The sequence below is a fragment of the Macaca nemestrina genome, chromosome 4 (assembly GCF_043159975.1).
Source record: "Macaca nemestrina isolate mMacNem1 chromosome 4, mMacNem.hap1, whole genome shotgun sequence".
Lineage (NCBI taxonomy): Eukaryota > Metazoa > Chordata > Mammalia > Primates > Cercopithecidae > Macaca > Macaca nemestrina.
The window spans coordinates 43097727-43124012 of record NC_092128.1 but is presented as its reverse complement, the minus strand read 5'-3'; the positions used below and the strand labels follow the sequence as shown (position 1 = coordinate 43124012).

General features: G+C 37.7%; 3 protein-coding genes across 16 annotated transcripts in view; 1 reads left to right on the top strand and 2 right to left on the bottom strand.

Moving 5' to 3' along the window:
- LOC105475715 (transcription factor EC) overlaps nucleotides 1-26286 on the bottom strand; it is a 557301-nt gene that overhangs the window by 248126 nt on the left and 282889 nt on the right. The gene's annotated exons all lie outside the window — the stretch shown is intronic.
- LOC139362757 (protein tonB2-like) lies at nucleotides 1136-25346 on the bottom strand. 5 transcript variants are annotated; one of them, XR_011622024.1, is made up of 4 exons: nucleotides 23311-23464; nucleotides 22404-22703; nucleotides 5735-5811; nucleotides 1136-2781 (listed from the first exon to the last, which is right to left on the bottom strand). XR_011622024.1 is itself a non-coding variant. In XM_071094593.1 (3 exons), exons 1-3 carry the CDS (start codon nucleotides 23619-23621, stop codon nucleotides 5790-5792), a joined length of 468 nt encoding a protein of 155 aa, XP_070950694.1. In that variant the 5' UTR covers nucleotides 23622-25346; the 3' UTR covers nucleotides 5488-5789. The 5 variants fall into 5 exon arrangements, 3 of the variants coding, with proteins under 3 accessions (XP_070950694.1, XP_070950695.1, XP_070950693.1); XR_011622023.1 differs by lacking the exon at nucleotides 23311-23464 and adding an exon at nucleotides 23476-25345 and having other exon boundaries at nucleotides 1138-2781; XM_071094593.1 differs by lacking the exons at nucleotides 1136-2781; nucleotides 23311-23464 and adding an exon at nucleotides 23476-25346 and having other exon boundaries at nucleotides 5488-5811.
- The window catches only part of LOC105475649 (testin LIM domain protein), a 49240-nt gene continuing 45544 nt past the window's right edge, over nucleotides 22591-26286 (top strand). For both annotated transcript variants that reach the window (XM_011731109.3, XM_071094591.1), the window contains exon 1: nucleotides 22591-22724. In XM_011731109.3, coding sequence (XP_011729411.2) covers nucleotides 22698-22724 — 27 coding nt within the window. In that variant the 5' untranslated portion in view covers nucleotides 22591-22697. The remainder of the gene's footprint in view (nucleotides 22725-26286) is intronic.

Genomic DNA, 26286 nt, shown 5'->3' with positions numbered 1-26286 from the left:
TGAGACCAGCCTGATCAACATGGTGAAACCCTGTCTGTACTAAAAATACAAAAAAATAGCTGGGCATGGTGGCATGCACCTGAAATCCCAGCTACCCATGAGGCTGAGGCAGGAGCATCGCTTGAATCTGTGAGGTAGAGGTTGCAGTGAGCCAGGAGTGCACCACTGTACTCCAGCCTGAGCGACAGAGCCAGACTCCATCCAAAAAAAAAAAAAAAAGAATGAATAAATATAAACAGAGCTGCAAGGACCTCTAGGATAACATCATGTATAAAGTGTACACACAACAATCATCCCAGGAGAGGAGAGAAAAAAGGGGGCAGAAAGAATATTTGAAGAAGAAATGAATAAAAACTATCCAAATTTTAAGAAAAACATAAATTTACACATTCATAAAGACTAATGAACTCCAAGTAGGATAATCTCAAAGAAAGCCACACCTAAACAGATTATAATTAACCCATTGTAAGTTAAAAAGACAGAGAGACTCTTGAAAGCAGCAAAATAGGAAAGCAATTCATCATACACAGGCATCCTCAACAAGATAGAGCTGATTTCTCATTAGAAACTATGGAAGCCAGGAGGCAGTGTGATGATATACTTAAAGTGCTGAGAGAAAAAAAACTGTTAGTGAAGAACTGTATATCTTGTAAAACTGTCTTTCAAAAATGAAGGAGTAAAATATTCCAAAATAAAGAAAAACTAAGATAACTTGTTGCCAGTAGACCTAGCCTAAAATAAATACTAAAGGAAGTCCTTCAGGCTGAAATGGAGGGATATATATAATAATTTGAATCCACATGAATAAATAAAGAGGACTAGTAAGGAAAACACGTAAATATAAAAGTTAGTATAAATGTTTTTTTAATGCAACTCTTTTTATCTTCTGTCTGATATAAAGCAATAATTGCTACCTTTGTTGATAGATACAAAATGCAGAAACACAGAATTTGCAAGATAATAGTACCAAGGATGAGAGAGGAAATGGAGCTCTATAGAAGCAAAGTTTTTATTAATATATCCTATTGTAATTCAATTGATATTAACCCAAGCTAGAATGTCTTAAATTAAGATGTTAATTATAATCCCTGGGCTAAGAAAGTAGTTAAAAACCATATAGTAAAAGAAATAAAAATGGAATTTAAAATGGTACACTTGAAAATATCTATTTAAAACAAAAGAAGGCAGCAATGGAGGAATAGAAGAACAAAAAAGGTCTAAGGCATACAAAACCATCAAAAAATGGAAGACATAAAGCTCACCTTATCAGTAATCATATTAAATATAAATGGATTTAACACTCCAAATAAAAGGTAGAGATTGGCAGAATGCGTTTTTAAAATAACATGATCCAACTATATGCTGCCTACAGGAGACACTTTAGATTAAAAAGTATAAGTAGATTGGAGGTAAAAGGATGCAAAAGATACGCTATGCCAACTGTCACCAAAAGAGACTTGGAGTTGCTAGACTAATATCAGAAAAAAGATACTTTAAGATAAGAATATCTTTTTTATCTAGGAACAAAAAGGACATTTTACAATGTTAAAAGGATTGATTTATCAGAAGTTGTAACAATTAAAACATATTCACATAACAACAGAGTGCAAGAATACGCAAAATTTAAAATGACACAATTGAAGGGAGAAACAGACAATTCACTGGTAATTGTTGGATGTTTCAGTCTTCTATTTTCAATATTGGATATAACTAGACAGAAGATTGACAAGGAAATAGAAAACTTGACATTATGAACCAACCAGATGTAGCAGACATCTATAGCACACTCACCCCAACAACAAAATCCACATTATTTTCAGGTGCGCATGGAACATTCTCTAGCATAGGCCATATGTTAAGCCATACAACAAGTCTCAATAAATGTAAAAGGCTTGGAATCACACAAAATGTGTTCTCCAACTACAATGAAATGAAATTAGAAACTGATAATACAAGGAAAATTGAAAAATCAAAATATGTGGAAATTTAACAACACATTTCTAAGTAATCAAGGGTTCCACCTAAGTAGGCATGGGATTGGTCAGTGTTAGTCCTATTGATGATTGTCAGTGATGAGCCTGAAGGCAAGAGCTGGTGTTAGGCAGGTCCTAGGAAGTGCTGCTGTGTTCAATTTTCAAATACTTCTTAGATCTGTTTTTGTAAACAAACAAACAAACAAACCTTTAATGGTGTCCCAGATAAAGTCTCAATCCCATTATAATCCAACCTATGAATCTGTTGATCCATTATTCATTATAACCTAACTCAACTGCCCAGCCAGGTAGATCCCTCAAAGTCTCATAATGCAGAATGTGCCTTCCCATCCTCTGTGCCTAGGCTATGCTTTTTTTCTTTTTTATATTTTCATTTTGAGTACCTGCTCTCATGTCTCTCTGTTATCAAAACAATATATCACATGCATGTAATGTTTTACAAACTATAAAGCGATATATAAATATGAACTATATTTACTAGAATCCACACCCTGCAAGAACTAGTTTTTGTCCCCCTCCTTCCAGGAAAACTTACTAAACCCCTATAACCCACAGTGATTGCCTTTTTCTTTTCTATATTTTCTGCCTGCTTATCTTCCTTCAACCATTCTGAATGTTGTGTTAATCATTTCTTGGTTTTGTCACAGTATTTATTACAAGCTGTTTTACATTGCCTGTTTTTTAACTTCACATAAAAGTAGTCATAACATATTCAGGCTTCTGTACTTTGTTCTTTCTTCTTTTCACAGGGTGCTGTTAGTTAATTTCAGTAGGTATTCTACACATACTGCAAAAAAAACAAAACAATACAAAACAATACACAATAAACTAAAAATCCCTGCTTCCTCCCATATTGCTGCCACTCTACGGACCCCTTTATTTTCTCCCCATAGATAATCACTCATTAATTTATTTTGAATCTTTCCAATATGAGCAAATACAATTATATTTTTATGTTTCTCGATTTTTGATTTTTTAAAAATAAACATCTTGGCTGGGCGTGGTGGCTCATGCTTGTAATCCCAGCATTTTGAGAGGCCAAGGTGGGCAGATTATGAGGTCGGGAGTTTGAGACCAGCCTGGCCAACACAGTGAAACTCCGTCTCAACTAAAAACACAAAAATTAGCCAGGTGTGGTGGCGGGCACCTGTAATCCCAGCTACTCAGGAGGCTGAGGCAGGAGAATCACTTGAACCCGGGAAACAGAGGTTGCAGTGAGCCGAGATCGCACCATTGCACTCCAGCCTGGGTGACAGGGCGAGACTCTGTCTCAAAACAAACAAACAAAAAAACCAAATAAACAAACAAAAACAACACATCTTATCACATATAGATCTTTCCACATCCTTAACGCAAAGCACTTTCTCATTCTTTTTTATAACTACATAACATTCCATAACGTACATCTACTATAGTTTCTATACCAGTCCTCTATTAATGGACATGACTATTCTCTAATATTTTACTAATACAATGTGCAGATCATAACATACGTCATTTCTTATGTGTGCATGTGTTTCTGTAGGATAAATCTCTGTGAGTGGGACTCCTGGGTCAAAGGTGAGATACATTTGTAATGTTGATAGACATTGCCAAATTATACTTCATAAAGAATATACTATTTTGTACTCATACCAATGATATACGGGTGCCTCTTTCCCTTCAGCATCACTAAACTTAATTTTTGCTAATTTAATAACTGAAAAATGCATCTGATTGTAGTTTAATTTAAATTCTCTTATTATGAAAGAAGTTGTGTATTTTTTCTTATGTTTATAATTCATTTGACTTTTCTGTGAACTGGTTTTACAGTCCTTTGCACATTCTTCACTTAGATTATTGATACTTTAAAAAATAAATTCCTAGCATATTAATTCTGAATAATTATTTTCCCCTCTGGTTTGCCATTTGTCTTCTGACTTTGCTTATGATGGTTTTGTCACAAAAAAGATTGCTTAATGTAATCAGTTTTGTCAGTTTTAAAACAACTTCTGCATTTTGAATCAAAGTTAGAATGGAGTCTCCTAACATAATTTTATAAAGAAGTTCTCTTCTGTTCTCTTTTCTAGTACTTAATAATTTCATTCAAACATTTGAGTTTATATTGCTCTATGGTATAATGAATAGATCTAACTGTATCTTTTCTAAGTGGAATTGCCTGATTGCCCCAAACCAATATTGTATATAAGGTTCAATGTCAATGCATATAACTCTAGTTAATTCATTTTAAATGTTGAATTCCAAAGTGTGAATATAAATAATGTCTTTATCTTCTCTACCAATAATGAGTATTTTAATTTCTTCCAGTGTTTTGCCATTATGAATAGATCTGTTGCAAACATACATGTCTTATTTTTTAAGTCTGCAGCACTTACTCTCACTTATACCTTGCATTAATTTAATAACTGAGTTGCTATTTAACTATTTCCTACCATTTCATCATTCTTTTTTTAACTAGGATTTAATGAAAGGTCATCTTACATCTTTGGACTACATGCCATATTGACTAGGAGAGGAATAAGCTCTCAGTGGGAAATGAATTGAATTGAGGTGAATTAACTTGAATAGAATTAGTAGCCTGCTGTGGGCAGAGAAATGTAATATAAAATTAACTATTTCCTAATAATTCACCAAAACCAGAAAAAATGGGATGAAGTAAATTGTGCACATATTTTCACCATATTATTTTTTAAGATTACAGAGAGATTAAATCTTAACCAGTAGCAAAGAAACCAATTAATTAATTCATCTGCCTTTGATACCTATAATTTCTCATGTGTATAGGAACACTGATGCAGTTTCTGTGACATACCAAAAGCAGATGAAATATGACGGAAAATTTGTTGCACAATTTACTTTTCACTGATCCAAAAAGAACGTGTTGTCCTTATTTGGCATATTTTTCACATTGTTATTTTGACTAATCTATTTGTTTAAATGATAGGCGTCTTGAAGTTACTACATCCTGTTATGGTAGAAGCAAACGTTATGTCTTTCAGAATGCATTCCAGGCTAGGTTTCTATCCAGGGATTAAAAGCCTGAGTTTTAAGTGAACAAAATCTACATCTCTTTCAGAACTATAATCGATTTTCCTCCTTACCCAGCTATCACAGCAAGTGCTATACTAAAATAGTCACCAATAAGCTTGTGCTATCCCTTTTTAGGGATGATTCAACTTATGAAAAATAAATTAGTAGCTTTTGTTCACACTGAGCCTTACCAGAGACTCATATTTATATTACAGTTAAGAGGCAATCTGACAATGACAACATTTCCATTAACCATAACATACTGAGCTCTTGGGAAATGGTACACCCAAGGGAAAGCAGTTTTAAAAATGAGATCTTGTGTAAATGTTTAAAGAAAATGTATTAAATGATAATTTAATAGAATTTTTTATTATTAAGTAAAATTATTTAGTAGTAATAACCCATTAAGACAACATATTGTGTTGTAATTTATACAGAAGTTGTTTAAATTTGCATGGTGCTTATGGTCCTTTGATAATACAATGTTTCCACTGCTATTTTGATTGCTGAGTAACACTTTGAAAAGCCCTTACTGCTTATTCCTAAAAGGTAATCTTTCTAATCATTCTACCCAGGGAGCATGCTGCCATAGAGAATCATTCCACAAATACCACTCAGTACTCACTGTGTTTGCCCACAAGGAATTATTTGTTTTAAAAATGATGTGAAATTCTCCATTCTGAGACACATAGGAATTCCTAGCCAATTACCTCAATAAACTCCAATGCTATGATGCCTCACATTTCTATTTCACAATCCCATCTTTTATTCAGATTTTCTTGGTTTGCTGAGGAAAAGAGCAAGCATATGTCTAACATTATTGTTAATACTTAACATTCATTCATGAGAAAAACAGTCTATATCTTTCCTTTCTGCTTTTTACATCATTTCTAAATTTATTCAACAATTTAAAAGGGATTATTCTCTGCTCTGGATTTCTGCTTAAACTAAATCTTACTGTAATTGGGTGGAATAGTATGGAGTTTTTTTCAATAAAAAAAAAAATGTTTCTAGAGTAGAAAATGAGTTTTTTGTACCAGCATTTGCCTTAAGATTATAAAGGGCAGCAGCGGGTAATGATACCTCATGACTCTTTAGTTTAATGAGAAGAGAAAACTCAGTTGATCACAGATCATTCCTAGGGTTTTTCAAACCTCAATTTGTAAAGACCAGGCCTCTTTTGTCTGGTTATGGAAGATGTGACCTGGAACTGTCTGTAGCTATGTTCCCTATGACATGGAAAAACTCTTCTAAGAGAATGAATCTGGAGTGCTGCAAGAAACAGAGAAAGAGAGTATTCTAATGGTGTTCAAATCTCTTTTTAGTGATCCTTAAAGGTAGTTCCAACTACCCTTCTCTCACTGTTACATAAAGCCAATAAAACCCCAACTGGCTTAAACTAGTTCAAATTATGTCCCTGTCATATGCAACTAGATAACAGCAAGACATTTAGGTATTATACCTAAAAGTGGGGTTTTACAAAGTAAAAACCATAAAATGTGGTTCTATTCGAGGTGGGAGACCATGAGGAGATAGCAATCCTTTGAAAATGGTATCAAGGGAGTTGGTTAAATCTGTTTCCAGTTTTCTCTTAGGACATAGGCCATATACACAAAAGCTGTTACTGAAGAGGACTTCATAGCAAATGTCAGGGTATTGGAGGGTGTTGGTGAACTTTTGCCACCTTCAATAAATTACAGGAAAGAAACAAGCTAGGATCTTTCTTTCTGATTCATCAGACAGAATAAAAAGTTCATTAGCATGGATCAGCAATTTTTTAAGAGAAACGCTGGCTGTGGCCAGAAATTCAAGTTAGCAAAAGTCAAAAAAATCATGGGTCCTGCTGAGGTACAAAAACTGAACGTGTTGTCCTATATCAACCAGAGTGTATTAGAGTAGTGTTTTTCAGGAGTCAGAGAAATGGGGGAGGTTTAATCTCCCATGATACATCAAGTTACAGTCATGTATCCCTTAACAACAGGGGTATTTTGAGAAATGTATTGTTAGGTGATTTCATCTGTGTGTGAACATCACAGAGTGTACTTACCCAAACCCAAATGAGATAGCCACTGCACAACTAGGCAATATGGCACAGCCTATTGTTCCTAGGCTACTAACCAGTACAGCATGTTACTGTACTGAATACTGTAGGCAATTGTGACACAATGTTATTTGTGTATCTAAACATATCTCAACATAGAAAAGGTACAGTAAAAATACATATAAAAGATTTAAAATGTGTGTCTGTATAGGGCACTTCCTATGAATGGAGCTTGCAGGACTGGAAGTTGCTCTGGGTGGGTGAGTGAGTGAGTGAGTGGTGAATGAAGATGAGGGCCTAGGACAATAGTGCACACCACTGTAGACTTTATAAACACTGTACACTTAGGCTACAATACATTTAAAGTAGCTTTATTTCTTCAATAATAAATTAGCCTTGACTTACTGTGACATTTTTACTTCATAATTGTTTAAACTTTTAAAGATACTTTTTAACTCTTTTGTAATAGCACTTAGCTTAAAATGCAAATACATTGTGCAGCTGTACAAAAATATTTTCTTTCTTATATGTTTATTCTATAAGCTTTTTGATTTTTTCTTTTGATTTAATTTTTGATCCTTTTTAATTAAAAATTAAGATGCAAACACACACATTAGCCTAGATGTTCACAGGGTCTGGTTCATCAATATCACCATCTTCCTTCTCCACATCTTGTCCCACTGAAAGGTTTTCAGAGAAAATAACATGCATGGAGCTTCTATCTCCTATGATAGCAATGCCTTCTTCTGGAATACCTCCTGAAGCACCTGCCTGAGGTTGTTTTACAGTTAATTTTTTTCATAAGTATGAGTACACACAAAAATAATAAAATGTTAGTATTATAAATACCTAAACCAGTAACATAGTCGTTTATTATCATTGTCAAGTATTATATACTGTGCATAATTGTATGGCTATAATTTTCTATAACTGGCAGCACAATGGGTTTGTTTTGGCAGCATAACTACAAACACATGCATTATGTGTTGTACTATAACATTATAATGGCTACAGTGTCACTTGGCTATACAAATTTTCAGCTCCATTACAATTTTATGGGACCACCACCTTATGGGCAGTCATTGACTGAAACATCATTATTTGGTGCATGACTGTGTCTTCTATGCACTTCCTGCCTAAATCCTCTAAAACTCTAATTTCAAAGCACAGAAACCTGGAATCAATCCCCATACAAGATAAAACTTTCTATCATCTCTGGCCATCTTAGACAGTGACCTCAATTTAAATAGGCCTTTAAATTGAGGATAGAAGAAATAGACAGAGGCTTAAACCTGTTGCTTAGAGATTAAAAATTAGGGTTACAGGCTAGAGATACAAATATTTTACTCAGTAAGTGTAACAGATTGTATCTTCTAAAGTTAGGCACAAAAATATTTCCCATACCACATTCTTACTATGTAATATGGATACTCTAACTATTGCATAATGTGATCTATGTCCCCTGAATCCTGAATGGACCTTTATGACTGCCTCAACCAAGAGAGTTTAGTGAAAGTGATACCATAGACTTATGAGGCTAGTTCAGAAAAATGCCATATACTTCCAGCTTGCTCTCCTAGAATACGCAGTCCCAGAACCCAGCTATCAGACTGCGAGCAACTGGCCCATGAAGAAAAAACACAAGCTGAGGGCATGTAGAGACTCTCACTGATAGTCCTAGTCAACAGTCAGTATCAACCAGATATGCAAAGACAGCTCTAGATGATTCTGGCCCCCAGCTAGATGACTGAGTCATCACCAGCCTTCAACACTTCCAGCTGAAGCCCCATACACCATGGAAAAAGACTGTCTTACCATGCTCTGTTCTAATTTCTGGCCCATACACTTTTTAAGCCTACTAAAATGACTGTGTTACGCCACTAACTTTGGAATGGTTTGTCACAAAGCAATAAATACTACAACAGCCTTTGGGTACTAGTAGTGGAGTGCTGCCAAAAAGAAAATCTGAAACATGTGGCATTGGTTATAGACAGAAGAGAGCAGAAACTCCAAGTGCCTTGCGATAACTATTTGAAAGTTTATCAAGCTTGTCCAACCCACAGCCCGCAGGCCACATGCAGCCCAGGATGGCTTTGAATGCAGCCCAACACAAATTGGTAAACTTTCTTAAAACATTATGACTTTTTTTTTGCCTTTTTTTTTTTTTTTTTTAAATTTTGGCTCATCAACTATCATTAGGGTTAGTGTGTTTTATGTGTGGCCCAAGATGATTCTTCTTCTGCTGTGGCCCAGGGAAGCCAAAAGATTGGACACCCCTGCCTCTTAAATGGTTTCTAAGAGACAGTTAGCTAAAGCTAAAGGCCTCAAGGAGGCTGTCAGTGAGGGCTTAACAGAAAGGTATGGTGAATGTTACCAGGAACTGGAGGAAGGGAAGCAATTGGTATGTACTGGCAGAAAGTTTGCCAAGATTGTTTTCTGCAATAACGTAGAAAATAGAAAAAGTAACTAAAATTTGATGATTGCAGAATATTAAAAGGGCACCTATGACAAAATTTGAGAGGAGAGAAGAACTAAAGAATGCACTATTAAACAAAAAAGACTGTTAATTCCTGAGTTCTAAAGTAAAGCTGCTTCTCATACCCAGGATTTCCATATGGAAAATCATTTTTTAAATTAAGAAATAACTTCTGGGCAAAGATCAAGTCCAGGGTGGTGATTAAGCATCTTTGTGAAGACTTCAGAAATACATAACATAGTGACTGATTTATAACCTTTCAGAGAGACAGAAGGCCCGCTAGGTATCTTCGAGTGGACCACATAGATATTACACATTAAAAAGGAAAGGTTTCTAAGAATACTAAATGTGTTATCCAATGAAAGTTTCGCAGTTTGAGCTCAAGATAGGGAAAGAATAATTGCAAAGAGATTTGTAGGTGTAGCTTTGACCTAATAGAATGTATTATAAGTTGATACATAAGAAACTCACAAGATTTTTTTAAGTAATTATAACAGCACAGACTCAACAGGCAGAGTCAGTACAGCTCCATCGAACAGGCAGTTCCTCTGAACTCCCAAGTTTGCAAGCTGGAAGCTGGTTAAAAGAATGACTCAGGTGTAAACATGGAGAATTTTTGGTGGAAAAAGAAGATGACTGACTCGGATATCAGAATGAAGAGCCCAGAAGGTGAAAACAAGATCCATGAAAAACAATCTTTAAAGAGCAAGAATAAACCCTAGTCAAGAAAGTGACAACACATCCCTGGCTGGATTTCAGAACTGCTGTGGAACAGTGACTGTTAGGTGCTTCCTGTTTTACCCGTATTTGAAGGGATTTTGTACAGCAGATATTCTGGGACTATCTCAGTATATGCTGAGTGTGTGTGAAGAATGGATAACTTGTCCCTTTAATTCAGAGCTTTTCAGATCAAGAGGAATGGTACTCAAGCAGCTATACTAATTAACCACACCTGAGGAGAATTATCCACACCTAGACTTGATTCAGACGACAGGTACTAGACTGAGCTGTGGAGACTTGAAGATCTTAAAGGATGAAATCATTCTATTAGGCAGATGGAAAGAATGTGAGCTTTTGTGTTCACAGGGCAGATGGCAAAAGAGTATATTTTCCGAAGAAGATTGCAACCGTATCTCCCATTCCACATACTCTTCTTTTTTTTTTTTTGAGACGGAGTCTCACTCTGTCGCCCAGGCTGGAGTGCAGTGGTGCAATCTTGGCTCACTGCAAGCTCTGCCTCCCTGGTTCACGCCATTCTCCTGCCTCAGCCTCCCGAGTAGTTGGGACTACAGGAGCCCGCCAGCATGCCCGGCTAATTTTTTTTGTATTTTTTAGTAGAGACGGGGTTTCACCGTGTTAGCCAGGATGGTTTCGATCTCCTGACCTCGTGATCCGCCCGTCTCGGCCTCCCAAAGTGCTGGGATTACAGGCGTGAGCCACCGCGCCCGGCCTCCACGTACTCTTCTTAAATAACGAATACTACATGGCTTTCAAAGTCATGAAATGTCATGAACTCTACTTTACTCTTTTGCAACATTTTCCTTTGAAACCCGGTCACCATTCATAAAGACACCAAAGCAACTCACAGCAGCCTAGCTGGAGAGGAAATGATGCCCCAGCTGACAGCCAGCCAGCACTAACTTGCCAATGAATTGCCCCATTTGGGCCATCTCAGCTGATGTTGTATTCAGCAGAGAAAAGATATCCTTACCTTTCCTGCCCAAACTGCAGATTTTTGAGCAAAATTAATGATTAGGGTTTTTTTTTTTTAATCAACTGAGTTTTGAGGTATTTCTTTAACACAACAACAGATGATCCATTTCTGGCCTCATGTATAGCAGTAGTTCTCAACTGAGGATGAGTTTGCTCTCCAGAAGACATTTGGCAATGTCTGGAGGTATTTTTGGTTGTCATAACTGGAGTGGGATGCCAGTGGCCTTTGGTGAGTTGAGGCCCAGAATGCTATTGTACATTCTACAATACACAGGACAGCTCCCCACAACAAAGATTATCTGTTCCAAAATATCATTAGTATCATGGTTGAGGAATACTTACTTAAAGGTTCCCTTGAAATAAAAATGGCAGGCAAATGTTAAGTAAATCTCAAGCCTGGCAAAAGTAGCCTATATCTCATTGTATTATGGCATCCCCCAAATCCCAAATACCCAAAGGACAGGACAGGATAGGACAGTTGTTAGGATAGGACTACTCTCCAGAAGCAAAATTTCAAATGCCTCTCTGGAAGGTCATCACAGGGGACAATGGATAAAGAACGGCATCTCAGTAGTAAGAATTCAGTGCATCCAAAATGGAAGACCAAGAACCTAACTCCACCCCTAGGAAAGTTAGCTCTTATTTTCTCAGTTCTGCCTGATATAATATTTGCTGTGAAACAGTGTGGAACAGAACAGATTGCTTTTGTTTTTTTTCCAAGAAGTTTTACTGTCGCTACCTTGCTTTTGTTTTCCCAAACAGAAGCAAGTTTATTTGTAGTGGGTTAAATAATGTGCCCCCAAAAATTCATATATGCCCAGAACTTCAGAATGCGACTTTATTTGCAAATAGGGTCTTTGCAGATATAATTAGTTAAGAGGTCATATTGAACTCGGGTGGGCCCTAAATCCAATGACTAGTGTTTTTATAAGAGAAAGGAGAGGGAGAGTCAGACACAGTCACAGACAAACATACAGAGAAGATGGTCATGTGAAGAACAAGGCAAAATTGGAGTACTGCAGCTACCCCAGTTGAGAACCACTGCTTTGGATGATGCTAGAAATGGATTGTCTGTTGTTGTGTAACAAAATACCTCAAAACTTAGTAGATTTAAACAACCAAAACTATTAATTTTGCTCATAAATCTGCAGGTTAGGCAGGAAAGGCGGCAAGGATACTTTGTCTCTGCTGCATACAGCATCAGCTGAAATGGCCCAGCTGGGACACTTCCTTGGCAAGGTGGTGCGGGCTGTCAGCTGGGGCATCAGTTCCTCTCTAGCTAGGCTTCTAGACTGGGTTTCAAAAGAAAATGTCCAAGCAGGAAAGTGGGTGACTGGGTTTCAAAAGAAAATGCCCAAGCAGGAAAGGCAAACCAAGGAATGCCAAGGATTTCCAGCAAACACTAGAAGCTAGGAAGAGGCCAAGAGAGAATTCTTTCCTAGAACCCTCAGAGGGAGCATGGCCCTTCTGATACCTTGATTTCAGACTTCTAGCTTCCTGTGTCATGAGAAAATAAATTTCTGTTATTTTAAGCCGTCTCGTTTGTAGTAATTTGTTATGGCAGCCCTTGTAAACTGATACACCCACTTTACATTGTTTAAGTTGGCTGTTGGTTATGTTTATCATTTAGCTCATTCGAACAGAATCATGATAAACAACATATAGACCTGATTGAGACTAATTTGTATCATCCAGATATCCTGGATTTAGAGTTAGATGCAATTGTTATCTTTGAGATGGGAAGAGTTAAATTTTTGTTTATACATGAAACAGATGTATTTTGGCAAAGCTGGGGGTGCATATGAATGAAGAAAAGGCATGTTGCTGTATCAAGAACACAAGGAATAGATGTAACTGGGAATTATTATTCTTTTCTGTTTAGAGCAGAGACCCTCCATTAGCTCTCCGGGATTCCTTATTCTGTGAAGTTTGGTGAGTACGCAAGAAATCTTGTCTATTTGCTCCATCTCAATCATAAGCCCCTCCTGTCCCCATTAGTAACCATTTTCCTTATATTTTAGCCAATTACTTCCTGCATTTTTAAAGAATTTCATTACTCAATCATGTATCCCTAGACACTATGGTTTAATTTTATCCTTGCCTATTTTTAAATAATTAATATGTCTTTTTAAGTCTCCTAATCTATAGGTACTCCTTTCATCCCCTTCTTTTCCTTACAATTTTCTATTGAAGAACCAAGATCATTTGATCTGTAGAGCTTCCTGCAGTCTGGATTTTGCTGATTTGGTGTTCTTGGAGTAGTTCAATATGTTCTTCTGTCTATGGCATTTCCTGCCAATTGGCAGCTGGATACAAAGACTGGACCAAGTTCAGGTGTTATCCCTTTGGTAGACCTATGGGAGGTGTTTGATACATAATGTCAGATTGTGTCTCTTTTTATGATGGCAGCAGTCAGCGATACTGATTTTACTCATTGTTTTGAAATGGTGATATTCTAATTCTATCATTTTTTAATGCATTAATTGGAGTACTTTCTATAAAGAGGTACATTCTACTATTTGGTTATCCAGTGGTACAGTTCATATTGAAAAGACACAATAAATCCTTGATTCTTTCTCTTTACTTACTAATTCTTTAGATCATTGAATGCTTCCCTATTATTCTTCAAAGATGCCTGGTTTTTAAAATATTATTATGAATTTATAGATATTTGATGGGTTTTAATTTACTGTAATTTTTATCATTATTGAAGCTCAAGTTGACCCATTTTTGGCTAGCAAGAGAAGTCAAGCTGGCTTAACTTCTTTTGACATGATCCCAGTAGTTTTTCATACCCTCCTTGCTCGCTTCTATGACAACATGTTTTACGCTTAACTTACACATTTTCTGCTTTAGACCTGGAATCAGTCATTTTCCATGAAGTTCTAGGTTCCTTTCAGTGAAAATTTTATTTCAAGATCACAATCTGTGTTCTAGAGATACTCTTTGCTACTAAGTTAGTCATTGTAGTCCTTCTCTGTGGAAAAAGCTAGTAAATAGACAGAAAGTCAAATTCAAAACTATTATAGTTTAAGGAGTTTAGATTAACTTCTTTCTTATACACCTGGAATCCTGGTTGTCAAGATTACAGGGGATGATAAAATTAGACTATCCCCTGATTACTCATTTGTTTTACTTCCTGTTATATGCATAGCAGCAGATTATGCTAATATTACCACCAATATGAATATTGAAAGTCTGTTAAAATTTTTATATGTTTTCCTCCCATTTTATTTTTATTATATCTACATTGTCAGATCATATGGTTAATATACATTACACTCTCTCCTTTTTGTTTCTCATCTAGTTTTTGTTCTATAGGAGTCATCTATAGAGTTAACACTCACCTCCTTATTTCAATATCTCTCCAGTAACTTTGGTTGTCTGAAGCTCATTCTCTATAGATTCCTCATAAAGGGCTGATGGGATCAATATTTCTTGAGTTCTCGCATGTTGATAAAAGTTTGTCTGTGTCCTTTACACTTGAGAGTCACTTCATATAAAATCTTTGGCTCACAGCATCTTTCCTAAATATCTTGTTTCTCCATTTTTTTCTGAGCTAAAGGATTACTATGTCAGATGATAATATAATTTTCTTTCTAAGTTACATACATTTTTAAAAATCTAAAAACCCAAAGGATTTTTCCCCCATTCTTGAAAGTCCAGTAATTTTACTAGGTTATGCTTTGGTATTGATTTTTCTGAGTTGATAGTCTCAGGCATGTACAGCAATCGTTCAATATCTAGTTTTAAATTTTTTTTTAATTCAAGAAAGACTTCTTTAATTATAGTATGTAGTTTTTGTTTTGTTCCTTTGGTTTGGTTTTCTTCTTCAGGGATTCCTATTATCCTTGTGTTTCACATTTTTAGTCTGTTTTCAATACTTGTTACTTTCTCTAGACTATTTCTTTTTCAAATATTCTTCTTCTGTTTTACCTTCTATTGGTCTTAGCCATTATTAGTGTTTTGCTCTTTTATTCTTTTACTTTAGTCTTCATTTTGTTAATATTGTTTTCTTAATTTCTAATTTTTTCCTAAGTTCTCTCACCTCACTTCTGAGTTTTTTAAATTCCGATTTGTGTGATCCTTTACATATATTATCTTGTTAATGCCTTTTAGCTTGTTTTCAAATAATAGCTTATAGTTTTGTTTTGTGGACACATTTTTCTGATGCTCTTTCACTATCTGTAATGATGTTATGCTGCTCCTTTTTTCTCTTTTTTGTTATGACAACTTTGTATGGAATTTTATCTTGATAATTTACTGTTGCTCATTTTCATGTGGTATTAGCTTTCCTGAACTTTTATAATAAGGCAAAGTTCAGGAAATCTTGCCCAACTCTAGAGAGCTCCATCTTTCTTTGTTTTTTATTTTATTTTATTTATGTATTTATTTATTTATTTGAGAAGGAGTTTTGCTCTTGTTGCCCAGGCTGGAGTACAATGGCGCGATTTTGGCTCACTGCAGTCTCTGCCTCCTGGGTTCAAACGATTCGCCTGTCTCAGACTTTTGAGTAGCTGGGATAGTAGGCATGTACCACCATGCCTGGCTAATTTTGTATTTTGAGTAGAGACAGGGTTTCACCACATTGGTCAGACTGGCCTTGAGCTCCTGACCTCAGGTTACCTGCCTGCCTCGGCCTCCCAAAGTGTTGGGATTACAGGCATGAGCCACCACGCCTCGTCTCTTTGTTTTTATAAAGTGCTACAAATAAAAATAAATAAAACATACAGCAGTACTTTTGAGATTTCCTGACACTGCTCCCTTCTCTGGCTGTTGAACATTTGAAACGTGGTCAGTGTGACTGAGAAGCCAAATTTTAAATTTTAATTAATTTTAGCTAATTAAAACTTAAATAAAATTAATTAAAATTGAAATAACCACACGCAGTTAGTGGCTACCAAATTGGATGGCGCCCCTCTAGGCTTCTTTCCATTGCCTCTACTGCCCCATCCTGCTCAATTTTGATTTCTCTCTAAGCAATTTCTGATTGTGGAAACTTGTCCTAGAAGAGAGTCCTGGAGGGTCAGCTTTGACATAGCACAAGGGCTAGATGGCTTCATTCCCTCCCTTCAATCCTTTTTACTTTTCCAGCTGCTATTATAAAATTGGCCTGAAATGCTTTACAATAAATAACTGGAGGAGAGCAATCTAGTTCTTCCATCCATCAGACACCACCCCACTGTTTTCTTCCCTCCTTAAAACATAATCGTTTATGCATATATGTCTTGTGACTTTCGGTGGTTTGCCGTCATCTGTTGTGTTTTGGGGTTTATGAAGATACCTTATTACAGAGTTTTTTCTGAAGTTTGTCCCTGGGCATTTGGTTTTGCTAATTAGTGGATCTGGTTTTTGTTTGTTTGTTTCTTAATGTAGGCTTTTGTAGAGACTGAAAATTACACTGCCACTGCTCTGTCCCCCTAAAATGCTTGAAATAATATATTTTTAAATAAGGTTTTTTCATTTAAAATAGTCATACTAATCATGGAATATTTTTAAAAGGAGGAAAGGAATCTCCATGGACCCACCAATCAAAGGCAAACTGCTGGTGACATTTTAGTGTATTTGCCTCATATTCTTTTTCTATGCATGGTATATTTTTGTATAGCTGTGAGCATACTGTATATACAATTCCATATTATATTCTGTTCCTCTAACATTATAATTGTTTTCCATTACAAACGTTCCTAAGTATCATTGATCAGTAACTATGCTAAATCTATCATGTGGCTCATCCATTATTTACTTAGCCAATCCCCAATTTTTGGTCAATTAAAAACGTTATGGGATATTAATTTGCTCTAAGCTACATTGACACCTATTTTCTTTAAAAAAAACAAAAAATGCCCCTAGAGAACAACCTGTAATCTTATACAAGCTGCTAATGAGGAATAATAGCTGTGTCAGACTCACAAAGGTATTCCTATGACAGGTGTTAATAACTGATTAACATATCTAAAGAGACCTCTTGGGATCACATTAATAATTGACGAGACAGGTGTATCATTTTCCTCTTGAAATTTTTACCTCATCTAGTATAGAAAAGTTTTCAATAATTATTTTCCCTGGTATATGTAGTGTTTACTCTGTGTGTGTATTTATGTGTGCATATGTATATATGTTTATGTATGTGTACTTGTGTATGTAGCATCATCTGTATCTTCAGCCCAGATATTTCTTTTGTCCACCAGACTCAGATCCTATTGGCTTTGCCAAATCAATACATACGAAACAAAACCCACTATCTTTCTCAGTTAAATTTTCTTCTCCTCTTTTGTTTTTTACTTTAAGGTGTGTGTTATATCTACCAAGTTGGTGACCCAAAATAGATTTCTAAGAGATAGGAAAATAGAATCCTAATGGATTCCTTATCCTCTCCCTTTTCAAGAATCAGTCAAGTCCAATATTTTCTACCTCTTTAATATCATTGATAAATCCTTCTAACTCTCCACACTCATTCCTACTGCTTTACTTAGGCCCTCATCATATTCCTTGTGGGCTATAGCTAGAATCTCCTGATTAATTTTCCATTCTTTAGACCTGTCCCATTCATTACCCACCCCCATTCCTAGCAATAAAATAAACATCTACAACTTTTTGCCCAAGTGGGGTTTCTGTAATTTAAATAGTTTTTGAAATGTTCAGAAACATTGAGTACACCAGAACACATAGAGCAATAGACAATGGTGCCCACTTGAGGTTAGAGGGTGGGAGGAGGGTGAGGGTCAAAAAGGTACCAATTGAGTACTATGCTCACTACCTGGCTGATGAAATCATTTGTAAACCAAACCCCAGCAACATGCAATTTAATCATGTAACAAACCTGCACATGTACTCCCAAACCTATAATAAAAGTCAAGGGAAAAAAGTTCTCCAATATCGACAGAAAGAAAAATCTTCTGCTTGTACTTCCTAAGCCTCTTCTTTTGCTAATTTCCTTATAACATCTGCAACAGAGATAGATATCCTTGGAGGCATTTGGAAAACTCTTATTACTCCCTATAAGTTTGGGCTTTAGTCTATGTGTTGTCCTTTGTGTCTCTCAACTGGCGCCAGCTTCAGCTAATTGAATCAGAAGTCTGAGCTTATCCAAGCTGGGCTATTTAAAGTCTTTCTGTTAGAGGGATTGAAATCCCAAATTGGGTATTTTGCTTGAACTAAGGTGATGTCAACTAATGAGCTGAGACTGCCTTTATTGGTTGCCCATGTGTGCAGGAAAACAGAGTCTTCAAAGAGGAAGAGCTAAAGCTGATGGAGGCCAAGCAGCAAGATGAGAGACCACATGACTCCAGTGAAGGAGTAGATTCCTTGTTCCAGATGTTGGTAAATGCTTGGTCTAGTTGCAAATGCATCTGGCCCTTGAGTTTTGCAACATACCTCTGTATCCTTAAAATAAAATGCCACCTTTTTAAAAGTAAACTAGCTTGAGGGTTACTATTACTTGTAATATAGTTTGTATATTTGTCCCCACCCAAATCTCATGTTGAATTGTAATCCCTAATGCTGGAGGTGGGGCCCAGTGGGAGGGGTTTGGATCATGAGTGGCTTGGGCCATCCCTTTGGTGATAAATGAGCATTCTCTCTGAGTTCACAGGGGAGCTGGTAATTTAAAATTGTGTGGCACACCTCATCCTCCTCTCCACACACATTCTCTCTCTCTTGCTCCTGCTTTTACCATGTGAAGTGCTTGCTCCCACTTTGCCTTCCGCCATGATTGTAAGCTTCCTGAGGCCTCCCCAGAAGCTGATGCAGAAGGTATGCTTCCTGTACAGCCTGTAGAACTGTGAGCTAATTAAACCTCTTTTCTTTATACATTACCCAGTCTCAGGTATTTCTGTATAGCAGTGCAAGAACAGCCTAATATAACTTGCAATCAAGGGTTTTAACTAAGACACTTATTCATCTTCCAAGACTAAGCCAAGGTTACTCTTTTCTAAAGATTTTACAAATCCCAATACCACCTTCTCCCTGACTCTCATGTGTGCTTCCCTCTACCTGTAACACTTCATTACTCTTACATGCCTGCTACTCCCATACTAATCTATAAACTGCTAAAGAACAAAGGGAATGTCTTATGTATTTTTACATCTCTCCAGTGATCGTTACGATGAAGGGTACATAAATGTTTAACACATTTCCCTCATTGGATATTATAATTTGATAGCATAGAAACTGAATTCAACCTGAATAAATATTTTGTTCTCTCTCTCTTTCTCTCCTCTGTCTCTGTGTGTGTGTGTGTGTGTGTGTGTGTGTGTGCCCCTGCACACGTGCGTAAAATCTAATATTTTTATTTACTTTTCTAAGGATAAAGATCTTAAGAACATTCCTTAGTATTATTCAGTATAGTATATTGATTTCCTCTCTACTTGATTTAAACAGCAGAGTTGGGCATTTATTTGGCTGATGTTTCCATAAGTTTTGTGGAAAAGTCAAGTCCAACATTGACTAAAGCACTCTGGTGGTAACAAAGTGAGATAAAATTGTAAAGTAATATCTTTCCCCACAACTTTACCAAAAATGCACTTTCCAAAGTCACCAATGATCTCCTTTTTGTTAAATCCAAAGGGCATTTGACCCTTTTCTACAAGTTGACATTTGTTAACTAATTTCTTCTTCAATTTCCTTTCTTGATTTCAGGGATTTGACTTCTAATTTTTTTCTTACCCTTAATCTAGCCCTTATCTCTTTCATGTGTTTCTCTTGCTCAGTCCTGCTCACTTGGTGTCTTTGATATTCTTCTCTTTTATTTTACTATCTCCCAGGCTCATCTTACTTCTCAGCCTTTATTTATTTATTTATGTAGGATGTGAACCCCTAAATTAGCACTCTAGTCCAGGTTTTAGGATGTATATTTGTATACTTCATTTCAATGTCTCAGTCTCAAACTCAATATATTAAAAATTGGATCCTTTATGTCTACCATCAGAGCCAAAGAAAGCACAACTGAACAAAATCCTGACTGTCCTCCTATATTTTCTCTCTTTCTGAGCCATGCATAGAGGTGATCAAGATAGAAATGTGTGCCATCTTCTATTCATTCCACTGTCATCAACTACACGTAGTCATCAAACCATGCCAGTTCTACCTCCTTAATAACTGTAGCTTAAAACCTGAATAACTGAACAAAAACTTGCAATTTAATTCTTTTAACACTTATCTACCTCAATTTTATTTTTATAATTTATACATAATCTATAATTACTTTTCTATAATTGGCACAGTGACAATTCCAGATAAAACTCACTGAATTTCTATTTCCGTCCTTGTCAATGATACACACACAATGTAATGGTGAGAGGGTTGGGAGGGAAGAATGGGAGAAAGGCAGAAGTTGACAGTTTAAAAAAAAATGTTTCCAGATGGTTTTCTTAGTGTCATCTCTGCAACCTCATCAAATAAGGGTCCAAAATTTATGTTACAACATTTGTTTGATGCCTTATTTAAATTGCTTTACTGGACATTTTCCATCTGTTAAGCTCTCTGAAAGAAACAAAATTGTCTTGTCATAGCTAGACCTCATGTTCCTGTACACTTACAGAGCGCAAACTTTGCAGGGGCCCACAACTTTCAAGGTGATTTGGGAAAATGATACAGAAAAGTTTTACATCAATTAAAAGAAAAATGCGTAACTCATTTTGGTAATTTCAGTGTTAATTCTTAATAGGATAAAGGAAACATGCACATTATAAATCAATGCTCTGTGTTAACAAATAATCAAGTAAGCAGAGTTGCAAGTATTGGCTAAAATGAATTTTGGATATTTTTAGCTACCAAATTTCTAGAGGCAAGGTAGACATACATCTGGACCTGAATATCTGCATTACTGGGGAATTTTTGTTTGTTTGTTTTATATTGTTTTGTTATTTTTTATTTATTTTTTTTTTTGAGACGGAGTCTCGCTCTGTCGCCCAGGTTGGAGTGCAGTGGCCGGATCTCAGCTCACTGCAAGCTCCGCCTCCCAGGTTTACGCCATTCTCCTGCCTCAGCCTCCCGAGTAGCTGGGACTACAGGCGCCCGCCACCTCGCCCGGCTAGTTTTTTGTATTTTTTAGTAGAGACGGGGTTTCACGGTGTTAGCCAGGATGGTCTCGATCTCCTGAACCTCGTGATCCGCCCGTCTCGGCCTCCCAAAGTGCTGGGATTACAGGCTTGAGCCACCGCGCCCGGCTGTTTTGTTATTTTTAAAAGTAGGTGTCAAATTATGTCACCTGCTGTCTGGGCAATGTTATTTTTTGCCATAACCACAAATTGAAGAAAATTGACCGCTCTTTTTCCTTAGTCAACATGCTCTGCTTCCAGCCCCAAACATCTTTGAGAAGTTATTTAGATTCATGAGCAATGCCTCTGTCCCCAACAGGCTAAGACATTAGGCAGGTCCCTGCACCTCTGGAGTCCTCAGTTCCCCGCAAAATGAGGAAGCTAGACTAAGTAATCTTAGGCTCCCTTCCGGACCCACCAATCTGAAGGTATTAGATGCAATTGCTCCTGTATTAGGGCATGAAATGAGTTCAGCTCTGGTGCACCAATGTGATGACTCTGCGTCATCAAAGCCTGAGCACGCGACAGGCCTAGCACCATTTCACACAGCACAAAGGGCAACCCTCTACTTCCAAAGGAATGACACCTGTTTCTGAAGTGATTCACATCATCTTTACTTTTGAACAACCCAATGCTCAGGAAACAATCTAAGAATATTCACTGACGTTAGGGATGTAAGATGCGGTTTCTTGACAGTATTTGGGATTTTGGAGAAAAGCAATCGAGGAAAGGGCATCTCCACAACGCAATAGTGAATTTAGTGCCCAAGGTCCATCACAGGAATCCCTAACGATCCCTACAATCTCTCTCTTTCTCTTTTTATTTTATTTTTTCTCTCTTTGCTCTGAAAATAAACTGAGAAGTTAGTTTGAAAATAAACTGAGAAGTTGGGATACCTATTCCCCTTGACCCAGATAAAAAGTCCTGGGCAAACACAGGTACAAATTGCCAAAATGGAAAAAGTTCTGCTCTATCTTCAGCTAGAGGGAGGCTGGATCCCAGCTCTTCAGAAGCGGCCCGTGGACGCCCAGAGCATCCTCCGGGGACCAGGTCAGGGTCCCCGAGCTTGCCCCGCAGGGCGCCGCCCCGGACGCGGCCCCGCCCTTCACCTTGCCAGCGCCGAGCTCGGGCCGCGAAGGTGCGTGCGGCGCTCGGTGATTGGCGGCGGCCCGGGGCTGCCCGGCTGCCATTGGCTGCCCGGCCCTCTTTGTTCCCGGGTCCCTGCCGCAGGCCGGCTGCGGCGGACTGGGCGGCGGAAGTTCGACGGCGCCGGTCGAGTGGCTGCTGGGCGGCGGCGTGGGAGTTCCACAGGTTCCCCGTGTCCGCAGCGGAGCCGGAGGCCAGCTGAGCCCGGCCGTGGGATCCCGGACTGGAGGAGGAGGGGACCCATAGGACGCATAAACATGGACCTGGAAAACAAAGTGAAGAAGGTAGGGGGGTGCTCAGGGGGGCGCTCGTGGCGGGCAGCGGCTGCTTCACCTGCGCGGGTCGAGCGGTGCGCGGCGGCCGGAGGTGCCGAGGCGGGTGGAGCTTGCGGGCCGCCTGGCGTGAGCCCGGCTCTGGGTCTGCGGTGTCCCGGGCCCAGAGATCCGGCCCCCTGGGTAGAGTAGGTGCCCGCCCGCCCCGCCAGCTCCCCAAACTCGAGAGCGACAAAATTGGAAGCGCGAGCGAGGGCGGGCGCGGGGCTCTTCTCTCCCGTCTTAGGAGTCCCAGCGGTTGGAGGTGTTGGAAACTTTACTTAAGATGTTTCAGCTCTGCCTGTGCCTCCTCAAAAGGACGAGCTTAGGGCGAGTGCGGGCGAGACCGTGACACTTCCTGGCTCAGGAAGTTCAACTTCATTAAGCCTTTGTGGTTTGGGGCTCTGCTGTGCTTTGACAGCTCTGACCTCCTCCCTTCCAGCTGGGCTGCCTGGGGCCCTATAAAATGAGTGTTGATTTAATGCACTGCCTTCGCACCCGTGCTGGTGATAACTTCTAATGTGAATTTTTTTTTTTTTTTTTTTTGGTCATTCATTACTTGTCTACCGAAGCACTGCCTCCCTCTTAGGGAATTATCTGTCAAAGCGCGCATTCTCCCTGTTTGGCAGGGAGTCCCAAAGGGCGGTTGTCACCAGCGTCTCAGCGCAGGGAGACATTTCCAGCCTGGCTGCTGCCTCGCAGGCATTGGAACCGATGGCCTTACCTGAGCCACTCCCGGGTTATGCGGAGCCTGGTGTCGCCTGGGAGAAAAGGGTGGGGACCAGACTGTGACTCAGAAGGAATGCTGATGTCACATTCGAGTGAATTGCCCTGTGCGAAAGTTCTCCTCGTTCCAGGGGATTTGCTCATATTTTACTTTGTGGTAAATTTAAGCTAGCTCTCCCTTATCGGATAGGGAAGTTTTGCAGAGAGAGGAAGGGAAAAATAAAAGTTTGTTTTTTCTCTTACTCATGGTTCCTAATATTCTTATTTTATCTTCTAAACACAAAGTTTCTGACTTGAGCATTAATTCTATTTTATGCCCAGAATTGGATTTTTGAAAATGGATAGAAAGTATTGTGTTAGGACTGCAGAGTTTTCGGTTAGGAAGCTATTGACCAATAAAAACTTGAAATGAGAAAACAGTTTTTTTCATTCCTTAGGACTGAAATTCGCAAGCACTCAAAAAGGTATCCAGGAACAGAAAAACATAAATTGTTGAGAGTAGCGTGATTGCATTCTATTCTCTTTCCATTTGGTTTCTTTCTTTTTTTCTTTTAAGTAACTGATATTTTTGGTTAATCTTGCTTGTCATGGGGGAAAAGCGGGGAAAGCATTTTTCTTGCTTAGCTTTCTGTTGATGAATACTACATTCATTTAGTTTTCAAGTGGGTAAGAGCTACTTAATTTAGTACTTGTCTAAAACTTGAGGGGTCTTGTCCTTGCTTTTAAGTATTTATTTGAAGACAACTTTGTCAAAGTAAACATATTTTGGGTTGGCCAGGAAGAACAGGTGAAGCACAGGATTTTTAGGGTAATGACCCTATTCTGTATGATACTATAAAATGGCGGATACATGTAATTATACATTAAAATCCATAGAATGTAGAACACCGAGAGTAAACCCTAATGTAAACTATGTATGTTGGGGATAATGATGTGTCAATGTGTTTCATCACTTGTGACAAATGTACAGCACTGATAATGGGATGTTGGTAGTCCGGGAGGCTGCTTGGAGATGGGGAGGCACGGGGGAGGTACATAGGAACTTCGAATTTTCTGCTCAATTTTGCTGTGAAGCTAAAAAATGCTTTAAAAAACAAAGTCCGTTTAATAGGGGAAGAAAAATCAAAGATATTTTTGAAGCTTTTTGAGACAAGGAGTAATTCTGAGGGAAAAAAGTTCAAAGTTAAAAATTGTATGTGCTTGCAAAGGAAAAATGCAGACGTTGTTTATACACAATTTCCTTAGAGTTTGAAAATGTGGATTATGATAAATAATGCCCTTGACATATGGTATAGTTTTCCTCCTTTATCCCCCACTTTACCTTTAAAAGTTATGTTTTCAACCAAGAATCTTAACTTCCTCTAATTCTCCTCCTCTCTGCCTCTACCACCCCAAAAAGATTTCCGTAAATTAAAGGTTTTAGAGAGAATCTCATGATACAGCAAATCCCTGTTTCACTACGTTGTCTTCACTGACGATTCTTAGAACAGAATCCTCACCTGGTAAATTGGAAGCTATTAAAAAACTGCAAAGATGTCCTATTTGACTCCAGTTTGTGTGGGTCCCTTAATAGATTTGATATTCTAACAAAAAGTTTCCCAGTACAAAAGTTTGGAAATCTCAGGAATGTATTTCACAATCTTGGCCATACTCTCAAAAAGAAATTTACGTTCCTTTTAGCAATTGTTTTCTAACACATCCAAAGAAGGAAATATTACAAGACTATCTGATTTACCAGCACAGTCTTCTCACCCTATTTTGGTACCTAGTTTTCAAGTCGCCTTTCTTTTTGACTCAGTTATACAAGAAAATTAATAGTTTGAATGTACCTTGAGAAAAGGCAGATTAAAAGTTGGAACAAAAACACAACCATTTAAATACAACTAACATGACTTCTGTTTTAAGATGTGTGACATTTTTTTCCTTCCAAAACTTTTACATTGTTGATTTCATGAAGAATTTCTTCCAGACAGATGAAACGCATTATTTTTCCACATTAACATTTCATGTAAAAAGAACTAAAGAGGATTGTCTTTATTAAGCAGTGATTGAGATAGATGATACTGTTATAAAATTCTTGGCTTGTAAAAGGAAAGCTCATCCACATCAGTTGTACAGATTGGGATTAATTACCAGTTAAAACCCACCATCACAAAGACAAAGGGTTTTTATAATTAGATTTTGCTATATTTTGTTTTGTTTGAAGTAAGCGAGCTGTTGCTAGGATGTGAGAGCTGGTTTGGTTATACAGAGTTTTTGTTTTAATAATACTTTAGAACAGAATTTGATTCTGTGTCCTTGCCCTGTCTTCTGAGTTACACATCTAGACCTCTTTCTTATTGTTTAGGTCTCTTGTTAATTGGCTTTGTGTCAGTATGGTCCATGTCTGCTTGGGAAAAACAGTGGACTTTGAGAAGGAGAAACAGTCTCATTTTGCGGTAAATGGTAAATCATGGCCAACAGCCAGCTGTTTTCCTCTTTCCTTTCTGTGTTACTCTCCCATGAGAATTACTTTTTTCAATTAAGAACATACCAACAGAGAAAGAGAACTTCAGTAGTTTCCCTTTTACTGCCTGGAATTGCTGCAGGGCTTTATTTTACCGTGTTCATTTTTTGTCTCCTCTCTAACGCCTTTATTTTGATTAATCCTAAGATTAATCCTAATATTTTGCATACTTTTCTTAAGACTCTTATTTCTTTAATTTTACTTTTTCAAAAAGTGGTGCATTTTAAAGATCACGTGTTACTAAAAATCCCCTTTCTCTGTATCCAAACTTGTTTTCAAAACCTTTGTCATTAGCCAAAAAAG